General features: G+C 36.8%; 3 protein-coding genes across 5 annotated transcripts; 1 reads left to right on the top strand and 2 right to left on the bottom strand.

Annotated features, from left to right (window-relative positions):
• Window positions 1–999: 999 nt before the first annotated feature.
• Window positions 1,000–15,753, top strand: LOC102597141 (polyprenol reductase 2). 3 transcript variants are annotated; one of them, XM_006359544.2, is made up of 7 exons: window positions 1,000–1,285; window positions 4,852–5,009; window positions 6,697–7,043; window positions 13,312–13,546; window positions 15,015–15,113; window positions 15,236–15,307; window positions 15,404–15,753. In XM_006359544.2, the coding sequence occupies exons 2-7, from the start codon at window positions 4,854–4,856 to the stop codon at window positions 15,506–15,508; spliced, it is 1,014 nt and encodes a 337-aa protein (XP_006359606.1). In that variant the 5' UTR covers window positions 1,000–1,285; window positions 4,852–4,853; the 3' UTR covers window positions 15,509–15,753. The 3 variants fall into 3 exon arrangements, with proteins under 3 accessions (XP_006359606.1, XP_006359604.1, XP_006359605.1); XM_006359542.2 differs by lacking the exon at window positions 1,000–1,285 and adding an exon at window positions 4,439–4,681; XM_006359543.2 differs by lacking the exon at window positions 1,000–1,285 and adding an exon at window positions 4,692–4,753.
• A 565-nt stretch (window positions 15,754–16,318) lies between these two features.
• Window positions 16,319–19,780, bottom strand: LOC102596820 (NADP-dependent D-sorbitol-6-phosphate dehydrogenase-like). The gene is made up of 6 exons (XM_006359541.2): window positions 19,587–19,780; window positions 18,591–18,685; window positions 18,374–18,491; window positions 17,736–17,868; window positions 16,960–17,179; window positions 16,319–16,830 (listed from the first exon to the last, which is right to left on the bottom strand). The coding sequence occupies exons 1-6, from the start codon at window positions 19,717–19,719 to the stop codon at window positions 16,600–16,602; spliced, it is 930 nt and encodes a 309-aa protein (XP_006359603.1). The 5' UTR covers window positions 19,720–19,780; the 3' UTR covers window positions 16,319–16,599.
• A 1,194-nt stretch (window positions 19,781–20,974) lies between these two features.
• Window positions 20,975–23,855, bottom strand: LOC102596487 (arginine decarboxylase). Its single transcript, XM_006359540.2, has one exon. It carries the CDS (start codon window positions 23,382–23,384, stop codon window positions 21,177–21,179), a length of 2,208 nt encoding a protein of 735 aa, XP_006359602.1. The 5' UTR covers window positions 23,385–23,855; the 3' UTR covers window positions 20,975–21,176.
• Between the last annotated feature and the right edge of the window lie 1,568 nt (window positions 23,856–25,423).

Raw genomic sequence — 25,423 nt, 5'->3', positions numbered from 1 at the left:
GATAATATAAAGAGTCTAATGATAAGATATGAATTAAGATTATCTCAATCCTAAATTTTCTCACCTGGGGTAGTTTGCAAGTTCACTAAAAAGTAGACATATGTTTAAAAAAAATTCTAAAAATATATCAATTCTCTTGAAAAATAAAGAATTATTAGTGCTCCACATTAATATATTAGGATTATTTTGAGTTAAACGTAAGAAACGGAAATAAATTATTATGCGATAAGTTATTCATTATGCATATAAAATAATTTATCTTATCATTATGATTTAAAATAAATAATTCAAAAACTACCTACTACCTCCGATTAAACTCATAATTAAAAAATCATACTAAAATTTATCCCAAAATTATTATAGCGGGTAGTTTATAGCTACACCAAATGACTGCTAAAGGACCATTTTTTTTTTAATTTCTCGGTGTTGACACCCAATTTTGGACCTCCACAATATAGATTAATCATTGAGCTTCTTCAATTTCAAACAATTTAAAATAATCAGTTTTATAAAAAGAATTAGAAAAAAAATAGTTGGTAAGTTATTTTAAAGAGTTTTGTCACCTTTTGTTAATAATTTTGAAATAATATATATGTTTTACATAATCATGTATATAATTAGTACATTTTATGAATATTCAAAAATCGTCTCAAAAAGATTTTAGTTTTACTTAAAATTTTGTCAATTAGTTTAGTTAATTAATAGTTAACATTTTGAATTAATTAGTTTAATTATTTTATTTTGTTAAGATTAAGAAGCTTATTTAATTAATTGAAAACAATTCATCTTATTTTTATTTCGGGTCAATTGCAATTCATGTGGTTATTTTCTTAATTCAAGTTTAGCACACTGTGCTTCATTTTGAAGACCCGAAAATTGGTTCAAATCCTATTTCCTACAGATACAGTAGCCCACCAAAAAGACCCAACCTGATCCAATACCCGGCCGGCCCAACTCTCTAATTCTCATACAATACCCAACAGCTACAATACATACCCAGAACGACCCGGTACAGCGTCTTCTTCTTTACGCGTACCCAGCGAAAATCGCCTTTCTTCACCCGATTTCCCCCCTTTTCCAGCCCCAAAATCCCTCTATAAAAATCTCTTTCCTTCTCCATTAGCAACAACTTTCGGAGAAAAAGAATCACTAAGCTGCAACAGTCATATAAGAAATACACCTTAAATATATATTTTCTTTCCTTGTTCGTGGGTTGCTAGGAGCTCCTGTAGTTTGAAGTTGGTGGTGAGGTCGTTCCAACCTCGGTTTCGCTGCCCGGAAAAAGGTAATGCTCTCTTCGTCTTTTTCTATTTCGGTATGACGTTTCGATATAGTGAAGTCACTATTTCGTTGTTACGTTGCTATGAATAATGGATTTTTAGTGATGATGGCTTGTACATGTATGTTTAAGTGATCCATTTGGCTTAGGCTTAATATCATTTTGCCATTTTAGCTTTAGTATGGTTGATTCTGTGTTTCATTGTTCTAGCTATTCGAATGTCGCCAAATCTGAGCTTTTTTCAATGTTTCTTTATCTGGTTTGTTACTCTTAGCATTGCTATCCATGTAAGTCTGAGTTTTTGAGATTAATCGATAAAGCCATCATGTGGTATGATTGCATTTTGTTCCATTAGCTTAGTTTGTCACTGTTTTCTTGTATCTCTCTGTTGTCTTATCGCTTATAGCGAATTATTTGAGCCTTCTTTCATGTCTCCATTTTTAATAACTTTGATTGTCACTCAACTATTAATTGTTTTCATAGAAAATCACTCAATTTTCACTTTCAACTCAAAAGTCACTCAACTATGATTTCTTTGCACAGAAAGTCACTCAATCTATTTTTAAAAAAATTTCATTAAAATTTAGTGACATGGAATTTTAATTATTATCCAAAATTTTAAGAACCAAATATATATCCATTTAAATCATTTAATTAATGACCCTCACCATTTAACCCGACCCGCTAAAAATATAATATTGAACATTTTATTTTACCATTATTCCCTAAATCATTCTCTCATTCTTTCCCTCCAACTTCTATTACAAATCAGATTAGACAGTACAGAAAGACGGTTGAACTCCAATCCTGGTGTAAGGAAATTCGTGAAGAAGGACATGGTGACAAGAAAGATGAGCCCTGGTGGCTTAAAATGCACACTGTGCAAGAGCTCATAGATTCTTGCACCATCATAATATGGATAGCTTCAGCACTTCAAGCAGCCGTCAATTTTGGGCAATACCTTGTGCATTTTCCCTTTAATTGTCACTAAATTTTAATGAAAAAAACACACACTTAACAATCACCTTAATTAAGTGGTTTAAATGGATATATATTTGGTTATTAAAATTTTGGTTAATAATTAAAATTTCATGTCACTAAATTTTAATGGAAAAAACAATTAAATAGGTTGAGTAACTTTTTGTGCAAAAAAGTCATAGTTGAGTGACTTTTGAGTTGAAAATGAAAGTTGAGTGACTTTCTGTGAAAACAATTGATAGTTGAGTGACCATCAAAGTTATTAACTCTTTCTTTTAGTCGAACAAGTGTTTGCTATTTGCAGTTGAGCTTTTAAAATGTGAGGCTTTTTTTTTTTTTTTTAGATGTTAAGCTTATTACAAGCTCTTGTTTTTCTCTTTAGATCACCACCTATTTTCTCTTTTCTGTTTGTCCTCGTTTAGTTCCTCATATTGATCCGAGTTTTTCTTATAAGTTGCATCAGCCTGCATAAGTCTTTAAATCAATCTGGATTTGGTTAAATACATGGTAGTTGATTACATTATGGTGTTCAATTATTCGGGTTTGTCGGGGCAGTAACTCTTGTGATAAGAGTGGTTATCAGTTAAGCTGTAGTTCGTTTAGCATATGAATTTGGTTGTTTTCAACTTCTACAATCAGTATAGCTGTACTACTCTTGCGCGTCTTAAACTTGGATGAACTTGCTTTGTTGTTTTCCACTGTTTAAGGGAAGAGCTTGCCAAATCTGTTTTAGACTGAGCTTAACCTCCAATTTTCCTCATTGTTGTTTCATGTTTGATTGAGTCATAAGAGTTTTGAATAGATTAATTCATTATGCTCGAATGTCTGTTCTCTCGCTCTATTTCTGAATGCATCGATTTTTTCTTTTATTTCGCATTAAAGTCGATGAGTTCGTAGCTTTGTTCTGAGAAATATTAGAATTTAGTTTGCTGATGTATACATGTCTGAAGTGGATCGTGAAGTGTCACTAAATTCTTGTCCCTTCCCTATATCTGTGCCTTGTCTTCTCATATCATTTATTCCCATGATTTTCTTATCAGTGTTCCATGTTGCTTCATTGTTGCTCGTTTCTATCGGAATTTGGTACTAATTCTCATCTGTTTTTGTTTTGTTTCCTGCCAAATCCCTTTTGAGTCCAAGTGAATTTTGTCTCGATATCTTGCATCTCCCAATGGCCAATATTCATATTTCTCGAGTCAGCCCCATGGAAAATTGTGAAGTATGTGAACAGGTCTTTGGAAGCTGATACAGGTTCCGAAGGTCCAATACAAAGATGGAAATTAACTTATTAAGTCTCGAAAATCCAGAAAATGAGTTGTATACACTGGTATACAGCCGAAAATATTGAAATACAGGTTGGGAAATGCATAAATACAAGGTTTAAGTCGAAATACAGGTTTCGGAAAGCCCAAAATGGGTCGGATACAGGCCGTATACAATAGTATACACCCAATATACGCAGAATATACAGGGAAGTGGACCAAAAGTCTAGGAAATTTCAGCAGCAGGTCCAGGCGAAAATTGGGCCCAGAGGGATGCCCAGTGAAATGAGTAGCAGTATATTTTGACAATTTGGGCCTAAACCCATGAATTTCAGTTATGTTGCAGATAGACAAGGCCCAAAGTGCAAGCAATATCAATCTTAAAGATTGAAGCTTAGAATTAGGGCGGTGGGCCTAAAGGCCCAATTTTTGCTGAATTTGGGCAAGGAGCCCAAGTTCAAATTTCTCTCTTTTCTTTATTTATTGTGTTAACTAACCTTTTATTTGAACTGGTTTTTACTTAATTAAATTTTCAAAAGAAAGTCATTTCTACTTTTATGCTCAAGTTAAAATATTTATATTTTATTTATTACTTATTTTCTTTATGAATTATTTTATTAGTTATCTTGTTAATATGAATTATTTTTCCTAAAAGATCCCTTAGTTTATTTCCCCTCAAAAATAAAAAATGAATTTTATTACTTAGTGATATTTTTTTTTTTAAAAAAGTTAAATATTAATCAAGTCATTGGTCAATCGCATGTTAGTGGATATTTCGAGGGCTTAACACTTTTTCGAATGTAAATTGAACCCCGAACCCTTTTTGAATTTTAAATGATTTTTTCTCTATTTTAAAATCTTTTGAAAATTTAATAAATTTTCTTAATTTCTTTCAAAAAAAAAATTAACTGACCTCTTTCTTTGAAAATAATTTTTCTTCCAAACCTAAGTTAAATTGACTTTTCGAAACTAGTCATTTTTATTTTCCAAAAACACTCAATACACTTCACACCTTCCAGAGTAGCATTGAATTTCATATCGTAGGAAGCAAATGCCATGGAATCTTATCTTCTTCTTCTTCAAGTTTTCTTGAAGTTCGAGCCTTAACGCATAGCATATTCAATCCTTCACGGCACTGCATTAAGGACCCACAATTTATATGGTATCCTTGTTTTCCCTTCATTTTCCCGTGAACTCATTGAAGTTTGTGTCTTTTTATATTCATTCAGTTCTGGTAAGTCTATATTGTTGATAATCAGTAGGAATTTGGAAACCCCATTTGTGAATTTGAACTAAAGTTTTTTTTTTTTTTGTTGTTGTGGGATTTTGTAGAAATGGAGTTAGGGCTGGTCACCCTGTTGAGAGCTGCATGGGTTGCTGCGATATTGCCCGTTGTTATCGCTTTGATTCCTTCATCCAAGATCAGTTTTTTTCAACAATTCGTGTTAGGGTTTGCTAAGCGTGGCAAGATTATGCAGTCTTCATCAAATGTAAGTATTCATTCAAAAATTGAAATCTTGTTGCTTGCGTGTTTGTGTTCTTACAATCTCTTTAGCTATCACTAAACATTCAAGCATTGTATAGTTCAATTGATTTAAGTTTTTCTTCTAAGATTAATCAATGTATATTATTTGGTCGTTGGCGTGTAGTTTTGGTTCCCGAAAGAAATAGTGTACCCAAGACTAGCTCAACTTTCCGTATTCACAATTGAAACGGGCATCCACCTGAATAATTCTCTGACTATACAATAACTACATGACTATAACAATTTCCCCCCTCCTCAAACTGCATCCAAGCTGTAGTTTCAGAGTCTCAACCTCACGACTTCCAGAACCTTGCATGCATTCTGGCATGTTAACTATTGAAGACCATGCTTTGTAATCCATACGAGCTGAATACAAAGTTTGTTAGTTCTGCTTAAATTTCTCCTACATCGTAATATCTCAATCTTGGTTTAGTTTCATGACTAAAGAAGTGAGATTTAAGCCATCTGAAGATGTTTAGAACAGGAATGTAGTGGTCATTGGCACAAGGCTAAGGTTTAATTGCTGCTAGGCTTTGAGGTTGTTGTTCTTGAAGGAAGGGTCGACATGGTGGCATAAATCGAACAACGAAGATGACTGGTGTCCTCTTGCTAAACTTAGAACTGTGTGAATCTGGATATTTGTTCTTAAGTTGAAGCTTTGATTAAAAATTGTTAGTTAGGGTGTGTAAACTTAGGGAGGCAATGTTGGATGAGATTAAGAGTGTAGATATTTCATTAGGTGCTCTGTCAGAGGCGCGCACTTTCGAGAAAGTGGAGGGCAGCAATTGCATTGTCCCTTTATTTTACAGCAGCATCTCACTCAGCAAATGCGGTATCTCACTGCTGCATTGCAAAATCTACATTAATACAGTCTGATCCCCTGAAGGCTGGTATTGGAGCTAAGCAAATTAGAAGGGGATCTGAGCAGGATACAAATGTTAACACATGATTTTGGGGTGAATTGGGCGTTGATTGTATCCACTGCTGCAGGATCTCTAATCATCTTCATTGAACCAGATAGATAATCATCTTCATTCAATGTTTTTAGCAGAGTGTTGTACTGATCAATTTTTGGTAGTTGTCTGACCGATACATTGATGAATACTGAAAATGTACCTTTCAGAAATTTGTGATATCACTGTCTATTGGCAGGTTTCCATCTTCTGAAGCGCAGCGCTAATATATCTTTCTTGATCCTAGTGTGTCTTCTATCATGCCATGTTCGCCTTGCACTTATCCATTCAACTTTAGTAAAAAAATTTCTGTTGTTTGAAATAATGTTCAGTTTCAATTGTTTGAAATAATATTTGGTGACTTGTGTCTTGTTACAAAGTTCTATTTCATGTACATGGTCACTTGTCTCATGTTACAAGCTTAAGTATGTGGTATTTGCAACCCTTGTAAGAGTTGTATAAGGTAGAATGAATCCTCAAAGTACTTGTTATTATTATGTATAAATAAAGTAAGTTTGTAGTTGCAAGCACAACTGTGTTATATGGATGATGACTAGTATTTTTTAAAATATCAATTGTTTCTTCTCTGGCAATAGCTATTTTCTGTGAAAATGAAAATTTCTGCAACTTCTAAAAGAATAAAAAGTTTCTGCAACAACTTAATTGACCTGACACTCTTTTTGGTTTGTTCAATTGCAGAAATTCGCTGTTCCACAGAAACTCTTCATTCACTTCTATATTCTAGCTTCTGTTTGGACAACACTTCTGTTAGCTGCAACCTGGCTTTATGCTTATAGTACAGTGCCAAAGATCTCAGAACCATATCTTTTTTCTAGTATTGCTAGCCACTTGACGGGAGGATCACGTATCTTCTCTTTCCACAGTTCTCATACATCAAAGGAGCATAGAAGCAGGATTGCTGTATCGATCTTTCTGCTTTTATTAATGGAAGCTCAAGTACTGCGACGCCTGTTTGAGTCAATATACGTGTTTAAATATAGTCCTTCAGCCAGGATGCACATTTTAGGCTACCTCACCGGTTTATTGTAAGTTGGTATCTCACTTTGTCTCTTTTTTTCGTAAATATTTCCATATTTCTTGTTGCGTTTTATCAGCTGACTCCTAGTGTGTTCTGTGTGTCTGTTATTTTCTTTTCTTTAATTGGAACTTCAATTTTGGCCATTGTGAGAAATATTGGAGAAGAATATTATTGAATTGTTGTTTTAATTATTACATAGAGAACCCTATTTATAGACACTACAATACAATTCCTTACCAAATAGGAGACTATAAACTATTGCTATTCTGTGTAGGATTGTGTGTACATATTCTATTCTAACACTCCCCCTCAAGCTGGTGCATACAAATTATATGTACCTAGCTTGTTACAAATGTAATTAATACGAGGACCGGTGAGGGACTTGGTGAAGATATCTGCAAGTTGATCATTTGACTTCACAAATTTAGTAACAATATCTCTTGAGAGTATCTTTTCTCTGACAAAGTGACAATCAATCTCAATGTGTTTAGTCCTCTCATGAAACACTGGATTTGATGCGATATGAAGGGCTGCTTGATTTTCACACACAAGTTCCATATGACCGGTTTCTCCAAACTTCAGTTCTCCAAGCAACTGTTTAATCTAAACTAGCTCACAAGTTGCTACAGCCATTGCTCGATATTCTGCTTCTGCACTAGATCGAGCAACCACACTTTGTTTCTTACTCTTCCATGACACCAAATTACCTCCAACTAAAACACAATATCCGGATGTAGAACGTCTATCAAAGGGTGATCCTGCCCAATCAGGCCTCGGCTTAAATCATAGTTCATAAATCATATTGTTGCAGCCTTGGCTCAAATCATAATTCATAAATCATATTGTGAAGACTTGGGTCAAATCATATAGGTTTTTCTTTTATAAGCAAGTTCTTGAAAGAAATTATGAGAAATCTGAAGAAAATATTATTGATTGTGAACTTTCATTATTATATAGAGAACCCTATTTATAGACACTAAAATACAATTCTTTACCAAGTAGGAGACTATAAACTATTCCTATTATGAGTAGAATTTGTATACCTAGTCCTATTCTAACACTCCCTCTCAAACTTGTGCATACAAATTATATGTACCTAGCTTGTTACAAATGTAATTAATACGAGGACCGGTGAGGGACTTGGTGAAGATATCTGCAAGCTGATCATTTGACTTCACAAATTTCGTAACAATATCTCCTGAGAGTATCTTTTCTCTTACAAAGTGACAATCAATCTCAATGTGCTTAGTCCTCTCATGAAACACTGGATTTGATGCGATATGAAGGGCCGCTTAATTATCACACACAAGTTCCATATGACTGGTTTCTCCAAGCAACTGTTTGATCCAAACTAGCTCACAAGTTGCTACAGCCATTGCTCGATATTCTGCTTCTGCACTGGATCGAGCAACCACACTTTGTTTCTTACTCTTCCATGACACCAAATTACCTCATACTAAAACACAATATCCGGATATGGAACGTCTATCACAGGGTGATCCTGCCTAATCAACATCTGTATATCCGGTGATATGCTTATGGCCTTGATCCTCGAAGAGTAGTCCTTTACCAGGAGCTGACTTTATATATCGCAGAATACAAACAACTGCATCCCAATGACTATCACAAGGAGAAGTCATAAACTGACTTACGACACTCATAGGAAAAGAGATGTCCGGTCTAGTCAACATGAGATAATTCAACTTTCCAACTAACCGTCTATACCTCTCAGGATTACTGAGTTGCTCCCCCTGTCCTGGGAGGAGTTTAACATTCGGATCTATAGGAGTGTCAATAAGTTTACATCCCATCATTCCTGTCTCCTCAAGAATATCTAAAGCATACTTGCGTTGAGAAATAACAATACCTAATCTAGACTGAGCAAACTCAATACCTAGGAAATACTTCAGTCTGCCGAGGTCTTTAGTTTGGAAATGTTGAAAGAGATACTGCTTCAAATTAGCGATACTAACTTGATCATTGCCGGTGAATACGATATCATCAGCGTAAACAACCAAATAAATACACAAATTTGGTGCTGAATGCCGATAGAACACAGAGTGATCAGCTCCACTACGAATCATGCCAAACTCCTGAAATTACTGTACTAAACTTTCCAAACCAAGGTCAAGGAGATTGTTTCGGACCATAGAGTCACCGACGCAATCGACATACGAGGCTTCTAGACTCCCCCTGAGCATCAATACCAGGTGGTTGCTCCATATAGACTTCTTCCTCAAGATCACCATGCAGAAAAGCATTTTTAATGTCCAACTGATGAAGAGGCCAATGACGAACCACAACCATAGATAGAAAAAGACGGACTGATGCTATTTTGGCCACAGGAGCGAAAGTATCACTATAATCTAGCCCAAATATCTAAGTATACCCTTTGGCAACAAGGCGAGCCTTAAGCCACTTGACCATCTGGACCAATTTTGACCGCATAAACCCAACGACAACCAACAGTAGACTTACCTGAAGGAAGGGAGACAAGCTCCCAAGTACCACTCGAATGTAAAGCAGTCATCTCATCAATCATAGCCTGCTTCCATCCAGAATGAGAAAGTGCTTCTCCTGTAGTCGTAGGGATGGAAATAGAGGACAAAGATGATACAAAGGCATAATGGGGTGAAGATAAACGATGATAACTCAAGAAAGTATAATGTGGATTAGTATTTCGAGTAGATCGTATACCTTCTTGAAGTGGAATGATTGGCTAGCAGGAGGCAAGGCCGCAGTGGGAGCAGGGTCCGGTGCATGACATGAATCATTTGAGACTATTGCTCGACGTGGACGCCGATGATAAGTTAGGAGTGGTGGCACTGCAACTTGAGATGGGGAAGTAACCGAAGGTCCTTCAAAAGTCGGTACAGGCAAGACCTGAGGTATGGGCAAGACCCCAGAGACATCAGGACGATCAGAAGATGTGTAGTAAGGTTGAGATTCAAAGAGTGTTACATCAGTAGACATAAGATATCGGCGGAGATCATGTGAATAGCAACGATACCCTTTTTGAACTCGAGAGTAACCAAGAAAGACACATTTAAGAGCACGAGGGGTTGAATTTATCTTTTCCTAAGGCTAAGTTATGAACAAAGCATGTGCTCCCAAATACACGAGGAGGGATAGAATAGAGATGTGGCTGAGGATATAGTATGGAATATGGAACCTGATTGTGAATAGAAAATGAGGGCATTCTATTAATTAAATAACAAGATGAAAGGACTGCATCTCCCCAAAAACGCAGCGGAACATGAGATTCAATGAGGAGAGTGCGAGTAGTCTCAATGAGATGCTTATTCTTTCTTTCTGCTACACCATTTTGTTGAGGAGTGTATGGACAAAATGTTTGGTGAATAATTCCTTGGTGAGACATAAACTCTTGAAACTGGGATGATAAGTATTCTAAGCCGTTATCACTACGAAAAGTACGAATAGAAACACCAAACTGATTTTGTATTTCAGCAAAGAAACTTTTGAATATAGAAAATAACTCAAAATGATCTTTCATTAAGAAAACCCAAGTACATCTCGAATAATCATCAATGAAACTAACAAAATAACGAAATCCTAAGGTGCAACTGACTCTACTAGGACCCCAAATATCAGAATGAACTAATGAAAAAATAAACTCTGAATGACCCTCAGTACCACGTGAAAATGTGGCACGAGTGTGTTATCCAAGTTGACACGACTCACAATCTAATTTGGATAAACTAGATAAACTAGGCACCATTTGTTGCAGTTTGGATAGACTCGGATGTCCCAAACGTTTGTGAATGAGGTCCGGAGGATCTGTAACGGAGCATGCCGTGAAGGAAGTTGAAGAGGTAAGATAGTAAAGGCCTTGTGATTCATGTCCTGTGCCAATCGTCTGTCCCGTACTGCGATCCTGCATGAGAAAAAAATCATCAAAAAAGGTTATGCTACAATGTAAGGCACGTGTCAAACGACTAACAAATGCCAGATTAAAAGGAGAACCAGGGACATAAAGAACAGAGTCTAGAGTGACAGAAGATAGAAGTGTGGCTTTTCCAACCCCTTTTGGCTTTGTTTTTATCCCATTGGCCAAAGTAATAGCAGGAAGAGATTGTGAATAACAATATCTGACAGAAGTGATTTGTTACCAGAAATATGATTAGAAGCGCCCGAGTCCATAACCCATGATCCATGAGTATTAGACTGTGAAACACAAGCAAAAGAATTACCCGCAACAACAACATCATGTTGAACAACCGAAGCTACTTGTAAAGACCTTTGCTTACTTGCTCGACATTGAAGAAACTCATCATGTTCTGATTGACCAATATGAGCATTATGGGATGGTCGATCAGGCGGAGCAACAAATGCTTCTTTTGAAGATGTTTGCTTACTTGCATGATTACGAAGGAACTGATTATATTCCTTTAGAACAACAAGATCATAACTGGGTGGTGGACCATGCAAATTATGACATATGTCACGAGTGTGTCCAGACTTGTGACAATAACTACACTTGGATCGAGGTTTTCCAAGACAACCTCCTCCTCGTCGATTCTCCATAGATGGATATGCTCGTTTTTCTATGGTTTGAGATGCGAGAGCAGATGAGTCAATGGTCGGTGATGAAACTACTTTGTGGCTGGGAGGCGCGGCAAGACGAAGTAGACAAGTAAATAATTCATCAACGCTAGGAATTGTAGGACTAGCTAAAATTTGATCACTCACTGAATCATGGTCAGTAGGAAGTCCAGCAAGTGTAAGAACTAGAAACAATGTATGTATGTGCTCTTGTTGTTTTTGCACGCTCGTGGTGACTGGCATCAATGTTTCAAATTCCTCCATGACTGCCTGTACTTGTCCCAAGTAGGTGGACATATCTGATTCTTGTTTCTTTAAGTTGGTCATACGAGATATCACATCCTAGAAACGAGATATGTCATTAGTGTATAAAGCACGAGCCTTTTCCCAAATTGAATAACATGTTTGGAATGGACGGAACGAGGGCATTAACTTGGAATCAATAGATCACCATAGGAGACTACATAATTGTGCATCAACCTTCTCCCATTGTGCTTTGGCTTTTGCATCTTCCCCACTAGCCTTTGCCTTTTCATCTACAACACAAGCAATGTTCGTTAAGTGATCTTGGACACCTTGACCCTTGCACCACAACTCAACTGAGGAAGCCCAAGCTAAATAGTTGGAGCTTACCATTAACGGTTCTGAAGTGATCATAGGGCTTGAACTTCCAATTCCTATATTCTTGGAGCCAAAAGTATCAATCCCGAAAGACATGTTGTGAAATTAGAATATGTAGCCAAAAAAAATAAAAAAATAATAAGAAACTGTAATGAGTAGCCAAAAAACTGGATTTTTTTTTCTTTCTGTCGGAATTTGGAAAAGAAATAGGTTGTTGCCGGAAAAGTAGATCTGATTGCCAAATATTGGTCGGAATCAGGAAAAAATTATATGGTCAGCCTCGGAATGAAGAGGCGACCCAGATAGGAAAAAAAATTGTCGAAAAACTGGCCGGAACAGGTCTCACGCGCCGGCGCGTGGATCTGACAACTCACCGGAGAAATTCTTCCGGCGGCGCGTGACGGCGCATGTAGCACTAGTTTCCGTCGGGGATGATTGGGGTTTGCTCGCCGGGAAGTTCCCCAGCTAGTGGTGGTGTTAATTTTTGAAAAACAGTGACTGAAAATATTAATTACCCGGACAGCCACTAGGTTACCGGAAAAAACTGCACAGTGCGATTTTTTTTTCTTTTTCTCTCACAATTGCTCTGATACCATGTGAGAAATATTGGAGAAGAATATTATTGAATTGTTGTTTTAATTATTACATAGAGAATCCTATTTATAGACACTACAATACAATTCCTTACCAAATAGGAGACTATAAACTATTCCTATTCTGTGTAGGATTGTGTGTACATATTCTATTCTAACATCCATCATTATTTTACTTTGATCAAAATTTCCATGGCCTAGTAAAAGGGTCTAATATTTGACCATTAGGTGTCTTATCTTTTTATGCAGCATATTTTCTTCATCTATATGCAGAATTTCCAACTAGACTTTAGTTTTGATAAACTGTATTGTAATTGTATAGAAAATTATTTGAAATAATTCACACTTTATAGAAGTCGTAGTCACTGTTTCCTGTTTGGACAACACTAGTATATTCTCTTTTAGTGCCTAACTTCTTATAGTTTCCACAATACATCAACTCCAAGTTGTCAGATGGACAAAAGACTTGCTGAATTTTGTTCTTTTTCTTGATTCAAGCTTCTATACAGCAGTTCCCATCTCTCTTTGCTGCAATCATGCTACAGAGGTATACAAGTTCGGGTTGAGTTTGATTCAAGAGTTTATTGTCAAAGGAAAAGATAGGATGCTAACAACTGAGGTTGATTGGTGGAGATTTTTGAACCCTCTCATTCAACTACGATGGTACTCATGGATTGGTGCAGCTATATTTTTTTGGGGCTGGATTCATCAACACCATTGTCATGCAATTCTGGTAAGTGGCAGGTGCTATTGAATATAGATTTGGATTTGTCTTTGAGTTAGGAGTGTCTTTTGGTTGCTTGGTTAATATATTACGTGCTTGTCCTTGGGGCCTACCTCTTCTATATGAGGATTTATTAGTTATTATAATTTATTTTGTGGAAGAAAAAAGGCTACTGGTGGTTTCAATAAAAACCTAAAAGAGGTTTTAACTGTAGTCTGAAAACTGTGTAGAGTGTTAATCATTTTCCTTTCACCTAATGGTTTCGGTCTCTTAAGTCCTTCTCATTCACTTGAGCTCACCCACCTTCATCAAATAGAGCACAATCACCACATTAGAAGAATTGAACTTAAAAAACACGAAATAAGTGTGGCATATTGGGAGTAGTTATCTCCTGACTGAGATAAGCTCATATTTAAATAGATGAAGCAAAAGCACTTCTGATTTTCAAGTTAGAGTCAACTAATTTTTATTTGCTTCCATGTGATTATACTGACTTTGCTATTATTTACCTATAAAAAAAGGGCATCCCGGTGCACAAAGCATCCCACTTTCGTGCAGGGTCTGCGGAAGGGTCGCACCCAAAGGGTGTGATGTAGACCACCTAGCCTAATGCAAGCATTAGTGACTGCTTCCATGGCTTGAACCCGTGAACTATAGGTCCACGGAGACAACTGAACCGTTGCTCCAAGGCTCCCCCTTCACCTATAACAAGAAAATCTCAATCTATTCACCGAAATGGACTAAAGCTAAGTATATTAATTGTGGCACTCTGGTCAAGGTTGGATCAAGGTAAGAATATGGATTCTTGACTTTGAGAATTTCGAAGGTACTAGATGTGGATATGTGTGCATAGGCGATGGATCTCACTGTCATTAAGACTGATGTAGAGTTAGTTCTTTTCATAAGGCACATTGGTGGTTAAGAGGTTGTGAGCTCTGATAACTGTAGCTGCTCTAGATATTATTACTGGATGTGTTTTACTTTATGGTTGATTCTCATTGAGAGATTGCAAGTACAAGGATGAACAGATAGTGAGGTTGATGTGATAGCATATGATGATACAATAGTTGAATCAATAGCCTGTGAAGGTGAATAACCGAGCTTATCCACTTCTTTTATTTATTCTTATACGCTGGATAAATTCATTATAAGCTGAAGCAATAAGTTGAAATTCAGCTTAATGATAATTATGGAGGTGCAAAATACACTGCAACAAAAGTACAGGAGCTTTTTAGAAGTTTGACTAACTTCTACATCTGTTGCTTCATTCTGTTGTTTTTTAATTATTCTGGTGGTTCTTAAAATTTTCTTTACTAAATTTCCCTGTTAACATAAAGGCATTTCTCTTTGAACTTGACAGCTGATTCTTTTATTATGTTTGTGTCGGTTATTGAGGCGTAGTTGTTGTATGATTGTGATGGTTGCCTTAGAATTCCTTAGATCATCACTGTGATAATATCTTTACATTGCCAATCAGGGTTCATTGAGGGAGAACAGAGAAGACAATGACGAATATGTAGTTCCTCATGGTGATTGGTTTCAATATGTTTCATCTCCACACTATTTGGCTGAGATTGTAACTTCTCTTTCTCTTACTAATGTTCTAGGAGTATTTATTTCATGTCTCAGTACACACAAGAAGCTGACCTTTCCAGGTTCTAATTACAAGTTCCTTTTTGCTGTTCACTTGTACTTAAGGTTGTATATGCTGGCTTTGTGGTTGCTAGTGGATGTTCGGACCTCACAATATGGCTACTCTGGGGATTCACGGTACCAACTCTATTCAAAATCTTGAGAAGTACCCCCACTTCCCCACCCTGTGTTCATTTTCATTCGGCAGCGTGATGCATGATGTTGCAATTTCAGGTGGCAAATCTTGTCTTAGCAGCAGCAGAAACACATAGATGGTATTTGCACAAGTTTGACAACTATCCTAGGAATCGTTTTGCTATTTTCCCATTTGTTTATTAATGCTTAATGACCAAGTTCTGCTATATTATTTATTTGAGCAGAACTGTGTATGTATATATAGGTTCTGTTAGCTAGATGTGAATTGTTTCTAGCCATGGATACAATTCTATGGATCTGATTATGCCCAGCAGTTTTTGTAAGCACTTCTGATCCTTTTTTTTTTTGGGCCAATTGCTTTATCTATCATGTAACATAAATGAATGAAATTTGTGTGGATGTTACTGCACTAAGTTGCAGAAGTGAAATTCCTTATTGTTTGCCTTGTGTTTCAAGGACCTTTTTCAGTTCCATCAGACAACATTTATGCTATTTCTACAGTAGTCAAATTAACCTCTTTTTGAGTAATCGACCGAACTTGTTCAAGTTAAAAATGGGTGGGACTGTAAAATTGAACCCGAAATGACCTGTCAAACTAGTAGGCCAAAGAAGTGAAACCTGCAGGATGAAATACACCTTAAACCCAACATACAATATCAAATTATATGCAAATAATTTAAGAAAATATATTAACATCCGCACTTTTTTCAAAAATCAAGTAAAAGAGATAGGAGGATGAATCATGTTGTACGGGGTGGGTTATTACTCGTTATTTGATCAAATAACACATTTTGAGCCAAGCAAATTTTGAAAAATGAGTGATCTTTGAACTCTTGATCCCGCTTACCCTATGTGCAAATCTTCAAGATCAAAAGTTGTTAACTTTAAGTTTTGCCAAAGGTCAATAGTTCAAGACCACTCATCTATATAGCTATTCTTGTAAATCACCCCCAGAATTTGACAACCACTAGCTATTATGTTAAAGATAGAGAATTTTGCAGCATTTTAGTAGCCAATAGCTTTATTTGCCGTTGGATGGGAGATGTGTTGGCCCAATATGCACACTCTCCCAGAAACTAAACCAACCACCATCCATCAGCCTTGGTACACAAGTTCGAAATGGATAAAAACATAACTACATCATAGGTAGAGCAGTGAATGGTCTCTCTCATGCTAAACATAAACTCACTTTTCCATATTCAAATGAGATGCTGGTCTAAGTAGCTTAGTCCCCTATCCTGGTGCCTTTGGTGTCAAAATGAGACATGAAGCTTTTAGGCATACAGATCTATGCCCCAAAACTTTGCAGGTTGGTTGGTCCTATAGTTGCGGTCCAAACTTTTGATGAGGTCCATGTCTTCTTTAGTGAGCTCGAAGTCAAGAACGTTGAAATTCTCCTGCAGTCTCTCCAGTTTTGATGATTTCGGAATCACAACTGTGTTTCTTTGGATACCCCAACGCAGAATAACCTGGGCCACAGTCTTATTATATTTTTCAGCTAAACCCTGATGCAATAAGTAAAATACAAAACAACCTCAATTACACCAAACCAGCAAATATGAAACAATTTTTTTGTGAAACTTCCAGAAGAACAGTTCACGAAATATGGAAAATATAAGAGCACAAGGATTTACTTTTAGAGCTGGATCTTCCAGGCAAGACACTGAACCAAACCATTCAGTATTAGCAGCAGCACCACCAAGTGGGGTGTGTGCTGTAACACAGATGTCATGCTTTTGGCAAAATTTGACAAGAGATTCACGCTGGAAATAAGGATGGGTCTCGATTTGATTCACAGCAGGCTTCACTTTGGAATATGCTAGGCAATCTCGGGTGAGAAAGATGTCGTAGTTGCTGCACATCGACTCCCATTGCAAGAGTAAGAATACAATCCCATTAGTTTGAAAAATAATTCAAATGTTAAATAGCATAGCATGATAACATACTGCTTGCGCCTAAACTAACGTAGTTATGCACCATAACTGAAAGTAAACATGTAAAGTTGTAGGTGATAGAGTTGACTTCTCACAATTTTATAATGGCTGTAGACAAGACAAGACGACTTCAAGAAGGATGAATTCATTTCAAGCAATACTGAGCAGTTAAGTCTGTGATTCGCAATTTTCAATTTTTCAAAAAGTGCCTATATTTGTATTGAAAATTAAATTTCTTTTTTTAGATTTGTTTGTTCGTTGAAACACTATGAGTTTGTCAGAGCATTGGTGCAACACAAACTAAGTGGAGGAAATGGCTAGATAAATGGCCAAACAATATCTAGTTTTTGTCAACAATGCCCGACTTCAGCAATAAGATTGTCCACAGCACGATAGTATCATGAAGCAGAAGAATGAATCTGCTGGCCATAGCAGCTGAATAAAGGGGAGTACAGGTTTTTTAGTCGTAAGCCTACCTGATTCCTATGCTGCGGACCAAGCCCAGGGATACTAGATTTTCCATTCCGTGCCAAGTAGTCTCCAATGATATGGTGGTATCAATATCAAGAACACCATCCTCACCCAATGCACTAGAGGTTGTACCAACTCCTGAATGCATTTATAAGAAACACAATGCGCCATTTCAAAAGGAGAAAATTCTTGATTTCAAGCCAAGGCCAAGATTAAAGTAGAGTATTGATTACTAGATGTTTAAATCTATACTATATGTATTGAAATCAAATATTGATTTTGCTGAATAGTTCATTTGGGTTTTAAGTCATATAAAGTCAAATCACCAAATAATTGGAAATCAGGAAATTTAAGCATCAATATTCAGCTAACAATCACTATGTGCCTTTGATCCAAGCAGTACTTGTCAAAATACCAGCTATTCGTTTTGCCATACAGTTATTATGTACAACATCCTTCAGTGTGAGATGTGCAATAAGCATAATAATCATGATCTGAATGATAAAAATGCAATAGCTAATATGCTGTATCAGCCATAAGTTATGGTCTTCCCCCCTCACAACTCAAAAAAAGGAAACGGAAAAAAAGAGATAAATGCACAAAAGTTTGAAGAAGTCAAAGGTAATAAGACCAGCAGCTTTACCTGTATGTTTTGTGGCTATGGGGAAGTGAACAAGGTAGAGATCCAGATAATCCAGGCGTAACTTCTTAAGACTGTCTTTACAGGCCTCAAGAACATGACCATGGTCTGAGTTCCAAAGCTGCAAAAAAGAGAGTCGATACTCATTGCCAGCTATATGTAATTCTCAGTGAAATGCTAAAACTGAGTCGACAGATGAAATTAACATTTTTGCACTAACCTTTGTAGTAATGAAAAGATCCTCCCTCTTCACGATCCCCGTCTGAAATGCTTCTGCGAGTGCTTCCCCAACTTCAGCTTCATTTTGATAGTCAGCTGCAAGCATTACCAAATGTCAGGTGACACTATTCCAAGAACATATATAGTAGCAAAGACACATTCAAAAGTTAAGTGGATCAGTGACGAGTAGCATTACACCTATTACTTGTTTGTGACAACGCGCACACCCTTAACATAAATATACATCTTTAAACATTTTTTAAAACATAAGGGTATGTCCAAGCAGCTTACTTGTTCCACCTGTTACCTGCTACCTCCCACTAGCAGATGTATGGGTAAGTGATAACTATCCCCACCAAGGCTTAAGCAGATGTGGAAGAAATCTAGTTACTTTATTAAGTATTGTTTTTTGTTTCTGCAGGGACTTAACCATCTACTTACTAAATATACATAACGCGTGTGGAAGAAAATCGATGCAGCTGAAACTTTACTTAAAGGTGGTATTCTCCACAACCCCAACTAGTAAGGAGCAAGATTCTATTTTAAAATGATTTAAGGGAGGGGCCATAGTCCATACCTAGTGTTATCAAAAGCAAAAAAGCACAAAAAGTTCGATAAGTATGTTAGGACTATAGAGGGAAAAAAATACAGATATATATGTATAGTGTATCCTCGGAAAAAGGAAAAGTGTGTCTTTTAACTTGAGGATGATACATTTAAGCCCACATTAAGCGAGACAAAACACTCAACATGTTTTAAACCTAGCTTTAGGACTAGAATGGTCATACAACTAGTTATAACTTATACTAATAGTTAAGTAATTAAGACTAAAAGTACAATCCAGAATTACCCATGAGTGAAAATCAAGAAATCACATACAATCTAGCAAATCCAAACGGATGAAATTTTTCTAGCTATCTAATCAAGAATCAAGAATCAAGAATCAAGAATGAAAAGAGCAAGAAAGTAAAATGAAGAAAAAAAGAAAAGTAGTTACCAGCACAATCAAAGTGACGGTAGCCAATCTTGATGGCGTTGATGAGAAGATCTTTTATATCTTTTCCTTCCATTCGCCAAACACCCAATCCCACAATCGGCATCTTGTAGCCGCTCTTCAGTGTTATCGCCATTTCTGCTCTCTGTGTGTGTGTTTTTCTTGATTACTTGAAACTAGTGAACCTGCAATTGACTGGTGTTTCACTGTCTTATATAAATGGGCTTGCAAAAAGTTTTATGGGCTCCCAATTTTATTTGTTGGCCCAATTAGTCTTCCCAGCATGTCGAAGGGAAAATGACAACTAACAACACAGATTGAATTGAAAAACGATTGTCTTAGAATCGAGAGTTTATCAAAAATAGTCTTTAAGCACCGTAAACATCTTATCCTCTCTGGACCCATTTGTGAGACTATAGTGGGTATCTTGTTGTTATATTTACAATTACTTTTCGAATATCTGATATGGAATGTAAAAGTATTTAACACACCTAAATATGTGGCTTAGTGGTCAAATGAAATATTTTGTGACTCAAGATTTTCGTGGTTTAATGACTAGATAATCAATATTGGGGAGAGAGGTAGTCAGCCAGAAACTAGTGTCATCAAAATTTGCAAATGCCTACTTGGTTTATGTCAAAATCAACAAACAGTAAGTCTCATAGTCATTTTGACAAGCAAATAGAAAATTACATAGGTAATTCCTCAAAATGTGGAATTTAAAGGTAAATGTTGAAAAGCAATGTGTGATTAGGCAGAAAAAAGAACATAAAGTCTCATTTATAATATTCTCACTAATTGGTGTGGTGGGGTGGGGGTTCCTTTGTTCTTACAATCCAAAGAGCCGCATCGGAGTCTAAAAAATCTTAAAAACTGTTTTTGCCGATAAGGAATCTCATTCACTGTACAAAGCAACATTAAAAATCTGTTATCTTCATTCCTATGGTAGTGGATATATGGGGCAATTCGTATCTTACCAGCACAAAACAAAAGCAACTCTCTACAACTAAAAAAATACTTTGAATTTTAACAAACTTTATACACACACCACATGACCTGCGAAAGCACAACTCTTTTTCTGTTTCAAAGGCGACTATGTCATCAATAAACAAATACATCTCAAAAATTCAATAACGTGCCAAAGATGAACAAATCTCTCCAGTCCACCATTAATCAATAATCTAAACGTGTCAAGAAGTTAAAAATGATACAGCTCCACCTACCCTTTGTACAAAATAATTTAGGCAAGTAGCCAACAACATTATCATTAACGAATCTAATCTAAGCCACGATGATGAGAATCTCCACCTACCCACCCATAAGCTGCGGAGGTTTTATCTTTCAATTTCAATTTGGACAAATAGCAGATCATCATATACTAAAACAAAATGAAGGCGGAAAAGAGGACGAACCATACATGAAATTGATTCAGTCATAACATAAGCTTACTTGCAACATAGATGACAGTCTACTGCATCTTTTTCAAACTAGACAAACGAAATGTAACATGCACCAACTAAGGGGTGGGATTATTGAAAAAAACAGACGACCTCGACGACAAACTGGAGATGCTAACAAGACACTTCAAGCAGTTCAGTAGGACCAAATCTCATCTTCCTCTGTTGCACAATCTGCAGCATTGTCTTCACTGTAATAGTAATAGCCACCATTATTGGCATTGGCATTGGCACTGGCAGTGGCAGTGGCTTCTGCAGTGAAGCAGCAAGACGAAGACGACGACACAAGGTAAGGCATGTTGTGGAAGGACTGAGCTAAGCTGCTGGTCAAAGATGCAAAGGCAAGACCTTTATCTTCTCCTTCTCCTTCTCCTTGTTCCAAGAATTCCTCTGCACGGTGCTTGAGAGTCTCGAACATGAGTTCAGGCTCAAACTGCATCGCCCGGAGAACGTCAGCACAGGATGGGCCAGGGACAGAGCGAGTCACCGCAAAGCTGTGAGGGCTATCGCTCTGCAACACGCGAACAACGCTTGGTCCACCAAATAGATTGTGGAGTCCTCCGAGCGCCTCCTCATAAGCCCCACCCAAAAACATCCCCAGATAATACCGCCCACCATCACCACCGGCATTACTTCCAATTTCATGGAGCGGCAAGCTTGATTCGCCCCCAATGAACTTATCAACCTTTCCATCACTGTCACACGTCAGGTCAGACAGTATTCCTCTCATGGTAGGCTTTTCATCCAGACGGTGAATTGGAACAATAGGAAACAATTGGCTGAAGCCCCAAAAATCAGGAATTGAGGTGAAAACTGAGAGATTCACATGGTAAGTGCGTACAGGATCAGCAACCCCGATAGCCTTGGACACCCAATCGCATATGCTATCCACTGCGGCCAGCTGTTCAATATCCAAGGACCCATCTTTGAACTGTTCAACACATCTCTGTTTCAATTGATCAGAGTAGAGGAGACATGTATCATATTCTCCACGGACAGCAGCAGCAGATAAGTTTCTGTAGTCAGCACGGGCATCTTCATTGAGAGTCTCCACCAAGGATTGTAAACCACCGGAAGATGGCTGTGTAGAAACATGAGTAGTAGAAGCAGACACAGCTTCGAAAATCAGAATTGAATGGTGAGAAACAATTGCCCTGCCACTTTCGCTGCAAATCACTGGATGCTTTACGCCCTTACGGTCACAGACATAGAGGACCGCTTGGACAACAGCGGATGCATATTCTTCAATGCCATAGCCAACAGACACATCAGAATTGCTTGATTTAGAACCATCATAGTCAATTCCAAGCCCGCCTCCGATATCAATGAATTTCATACCAGCTCCAAGACGGACTAATTCAGAGTAAATCTGAGTGGCCTCACCAACACCATCAGCAAGCAACTCTGTTGTGGGGATCTGAGATCCAATGTGAAAATGCAATAACTGGAGACAATCCAGCATTCCAGATTCATCAAGCTTCTTCACTACACGAAGAATCTGAGTTGTTGTCAACCCAAACTTACCCTTTTCACCAGAAGTGGATCCAAAATGGCCAGAATGCTTGGTCCTGAGTTTAGCACGAAGTCCAATTACAGGCCGAACAGCCATTTTACGACTGATATCAATCACCAGGTCAAGCTCCTCCTCTTGTTCAAGCACAATTACAGTGTTCAAAAGGAGCTTTCTTGCAACCAAAGCAAGCGAAATGTACTCAGTGTCCTTGAAACCATTGCAAACAAGAAGAGCATCAGCACTCCCCTTGGAGAGACAGTTCATCGCCAGCAGGAGCTCTGGTTTAGACCCGGCTTCCAACCCGAATCGGTATGGCGACCCGAATTTCACGATATCCTCCACCACGAACCTATCTTGATTGCATTTCACCGGATAAACACCTTGATAATGAGCCTCATAGCCTTGAGAATTAACCGCCATATCAAAAGCCGATTGCAAAGTCTCCAAACGGTTCTTCAGAACATCAGGAAAACGGACAACAAGAGGCATCTGAAGCCCAAGCCCACCCAAATTTTTCGGGTCAGAAGCCTTCTTCACAACCTTTAGAAGGTCAATCTCCTGGTGAGGAAGAGTATCTGTACCATGTGGCCGGACAGAAATATCCCCGGAAGAGTTCACGGAGAAATAAGGAGCACCCCACCCATCTACCCGGTACAAAGCAGATGACAGATCCGTAGACCAATGAGAACCGGTAGTAACGGCGGCGGCGTTTGTCGCCGGAGGTACGCCGGAGGAAAATAACTCCGGCGCGGGAAGAGAGCTATCCCAAGAAAAGGCATAGCCGAGAGGAGGGGAAACAGAAGCGTCTACGCAACAACCTAAGGCCGGCATCTCTTCCCCGATCTGTTTGATTTCTTAAGAAAGAATCAAAGAATAAAAAAGAAAAGAAAAACTAACTTAAGGGTTTGTACAGATTGGTGTTCTTCTTCCCAATGTTGTAATAGTTGGGGGCTATTAAAACCCGCCGAGGCCGAGGCCCCGGCTACCCCCTCAAAAGAAGCAAAAAAAGAAGTGAATCAAAAGATAATCACCCTCTAACACACTTTTACACGATCCAAAAATCCCCACCCTGACTTCAGAAGAAGCTAATTTCTTGATTTAAACAAAGAAAAACAAAGATTAACAAGAATTAAAAGCCAAAATCTAGAATTCGAAAAAGAAGAACACCATACAGATATTAATGGAAATAGAGAAGAAGAAGAAGAAGAAAAAAAAAGAGAAGTGGACGGAAACCTAGTGGCTGTAATGGAAATTGTGAAGAGAACGTGAAACAAATAGCTATGAAGTGAGCGAGATATGCATGAGACGAAGACGCTTTATATAGGTGTGAAATCCGTGGCTGGGCCGTGGGCCCCATTTTTCGGCCCATGGAAAGTATCTGACTTTCTCTTTTTCTTCTTGGAGCAGGAATTCTTACCATAACTTAAGTGCTAGTTTAGATAAAAAAATATTATAAGTTACAATAATTAATAATTATAAATATTACAATATAAGATAAATTTATTTAAATTTTGTCACATAAATTGAGAGTAATTGAATTACTAATATGCATAATCTTAGATTTAAAATTAACTTTGGAAAAAAATAATTAATATACTAAACAAATAAAAATAAATTATCAATAATAAATAAAAATAAAGGGAAGGCAGTAAATTTTATCGAAAAAAGAAATAAAAAATGGCAAGAGTATGAATATTGTTCTTTATTAAGTGGGCAAGAGATTCTTTGGGACCGTGGATAAACAACGGAGAGTTGCCGCGTGGCCTGAAGTGGACCCCATTTTGGGGATTTTATCTTAGAGTTAAGCGAGAAGATAAGGTATGCGTGTTAGGTATGATAATATCGTGACTATTTGAGGAGATTTTGGTAGTTACTTGTTTGCTTACGAACACGAAGCTTCCTTTAGATTTTGTAATTTTTAGAGATAACAATAGGGCGGCGGAGGAAATTAAAATCATATACTCAATTTACGTGGTACTTTTTATTTTTAGAGAATCAAATAGTTTAAATTTGATAAAAAATTTACGTGTGATATCTTTAATTTTTTGAAATGATATTTATATATTTGTAAACTAAATAAAAAATACTATAAGTTACAATAATTGGCAATTCAAAATAATTAATAGATATGAAAAATTTATGATAAAAAATAAACTTATTTGAATCTCAAAATCTGAAAAGTACCATATAAATTGAAACAAAGGGAGTAGGTTATAGCTAAATTATTCAAATTTAAAAAAGTTAATGGTTATTTTATTTTTATTTTTTTAGTTTTAGCTAAATTCTGTCTCGTAGAAAAATCATTTTATCATTGCAAATCTAAATAAATTAACTCATATTATTTAAGGTAATTCAATTGGTCAAATATAATCAATTGATATTATCCAAAGTTATTTAATCATTTAAAATTTGATTAAAAATATAAATCAACTTATATTATTCAATCATTTAAAAGTTGGTCAATATAAATCAATTCATATTATCTAAAGTTATTCAATTATTTATGAATTGGTCAAATATAAATCAACCCATATTATTTGAAGTTTCGTAGGATAAAATTTTACACAACCTTATCTTTCTTCATTTGATATCTCTAGATATTTGTTCATTTAGTTTAGTTCCTTTTTTTTCTTACATGGAAAGCTAAATAATAACAATCCATAGTGATTTCTTAAAAAATTTAAACAGGGTAACAAATTTACTGAATGGGGATTGAAAAAATAAATATATACTATGATTTTTCATTTCTTATGAAGTGAATATTTGAAATTGAGAATTTATTCTACTATCTAATATAGGCAAGATGGGGTGGGGTGGATCAAAATAATTCTTAACACATCAAATTTTGGATAGTGTATATGACAAGTTTT

The sequence above is a fragment of the Solanum tuberosum genome, unplaced genomic scaffold (assembly GCF_000226075.1).
Source record: "Solanum tuberosum cultivar DM 1-3 516 R44 unplaced genomic scaffold, SolTub_3.0 scf00290, whole genome shotgun sequence".
NCBI lineage: Eukaryota > Viridiplantae > Streptophyta > Magnoliopsida > Solanales > Solanaceae > Solanum > Solanum tuberosum.
The sequence above is the reverse complement of the archived record's forward strand: the minus strand, read 5'-3'. Positions and strand labels throughout refer to the sequence as shown.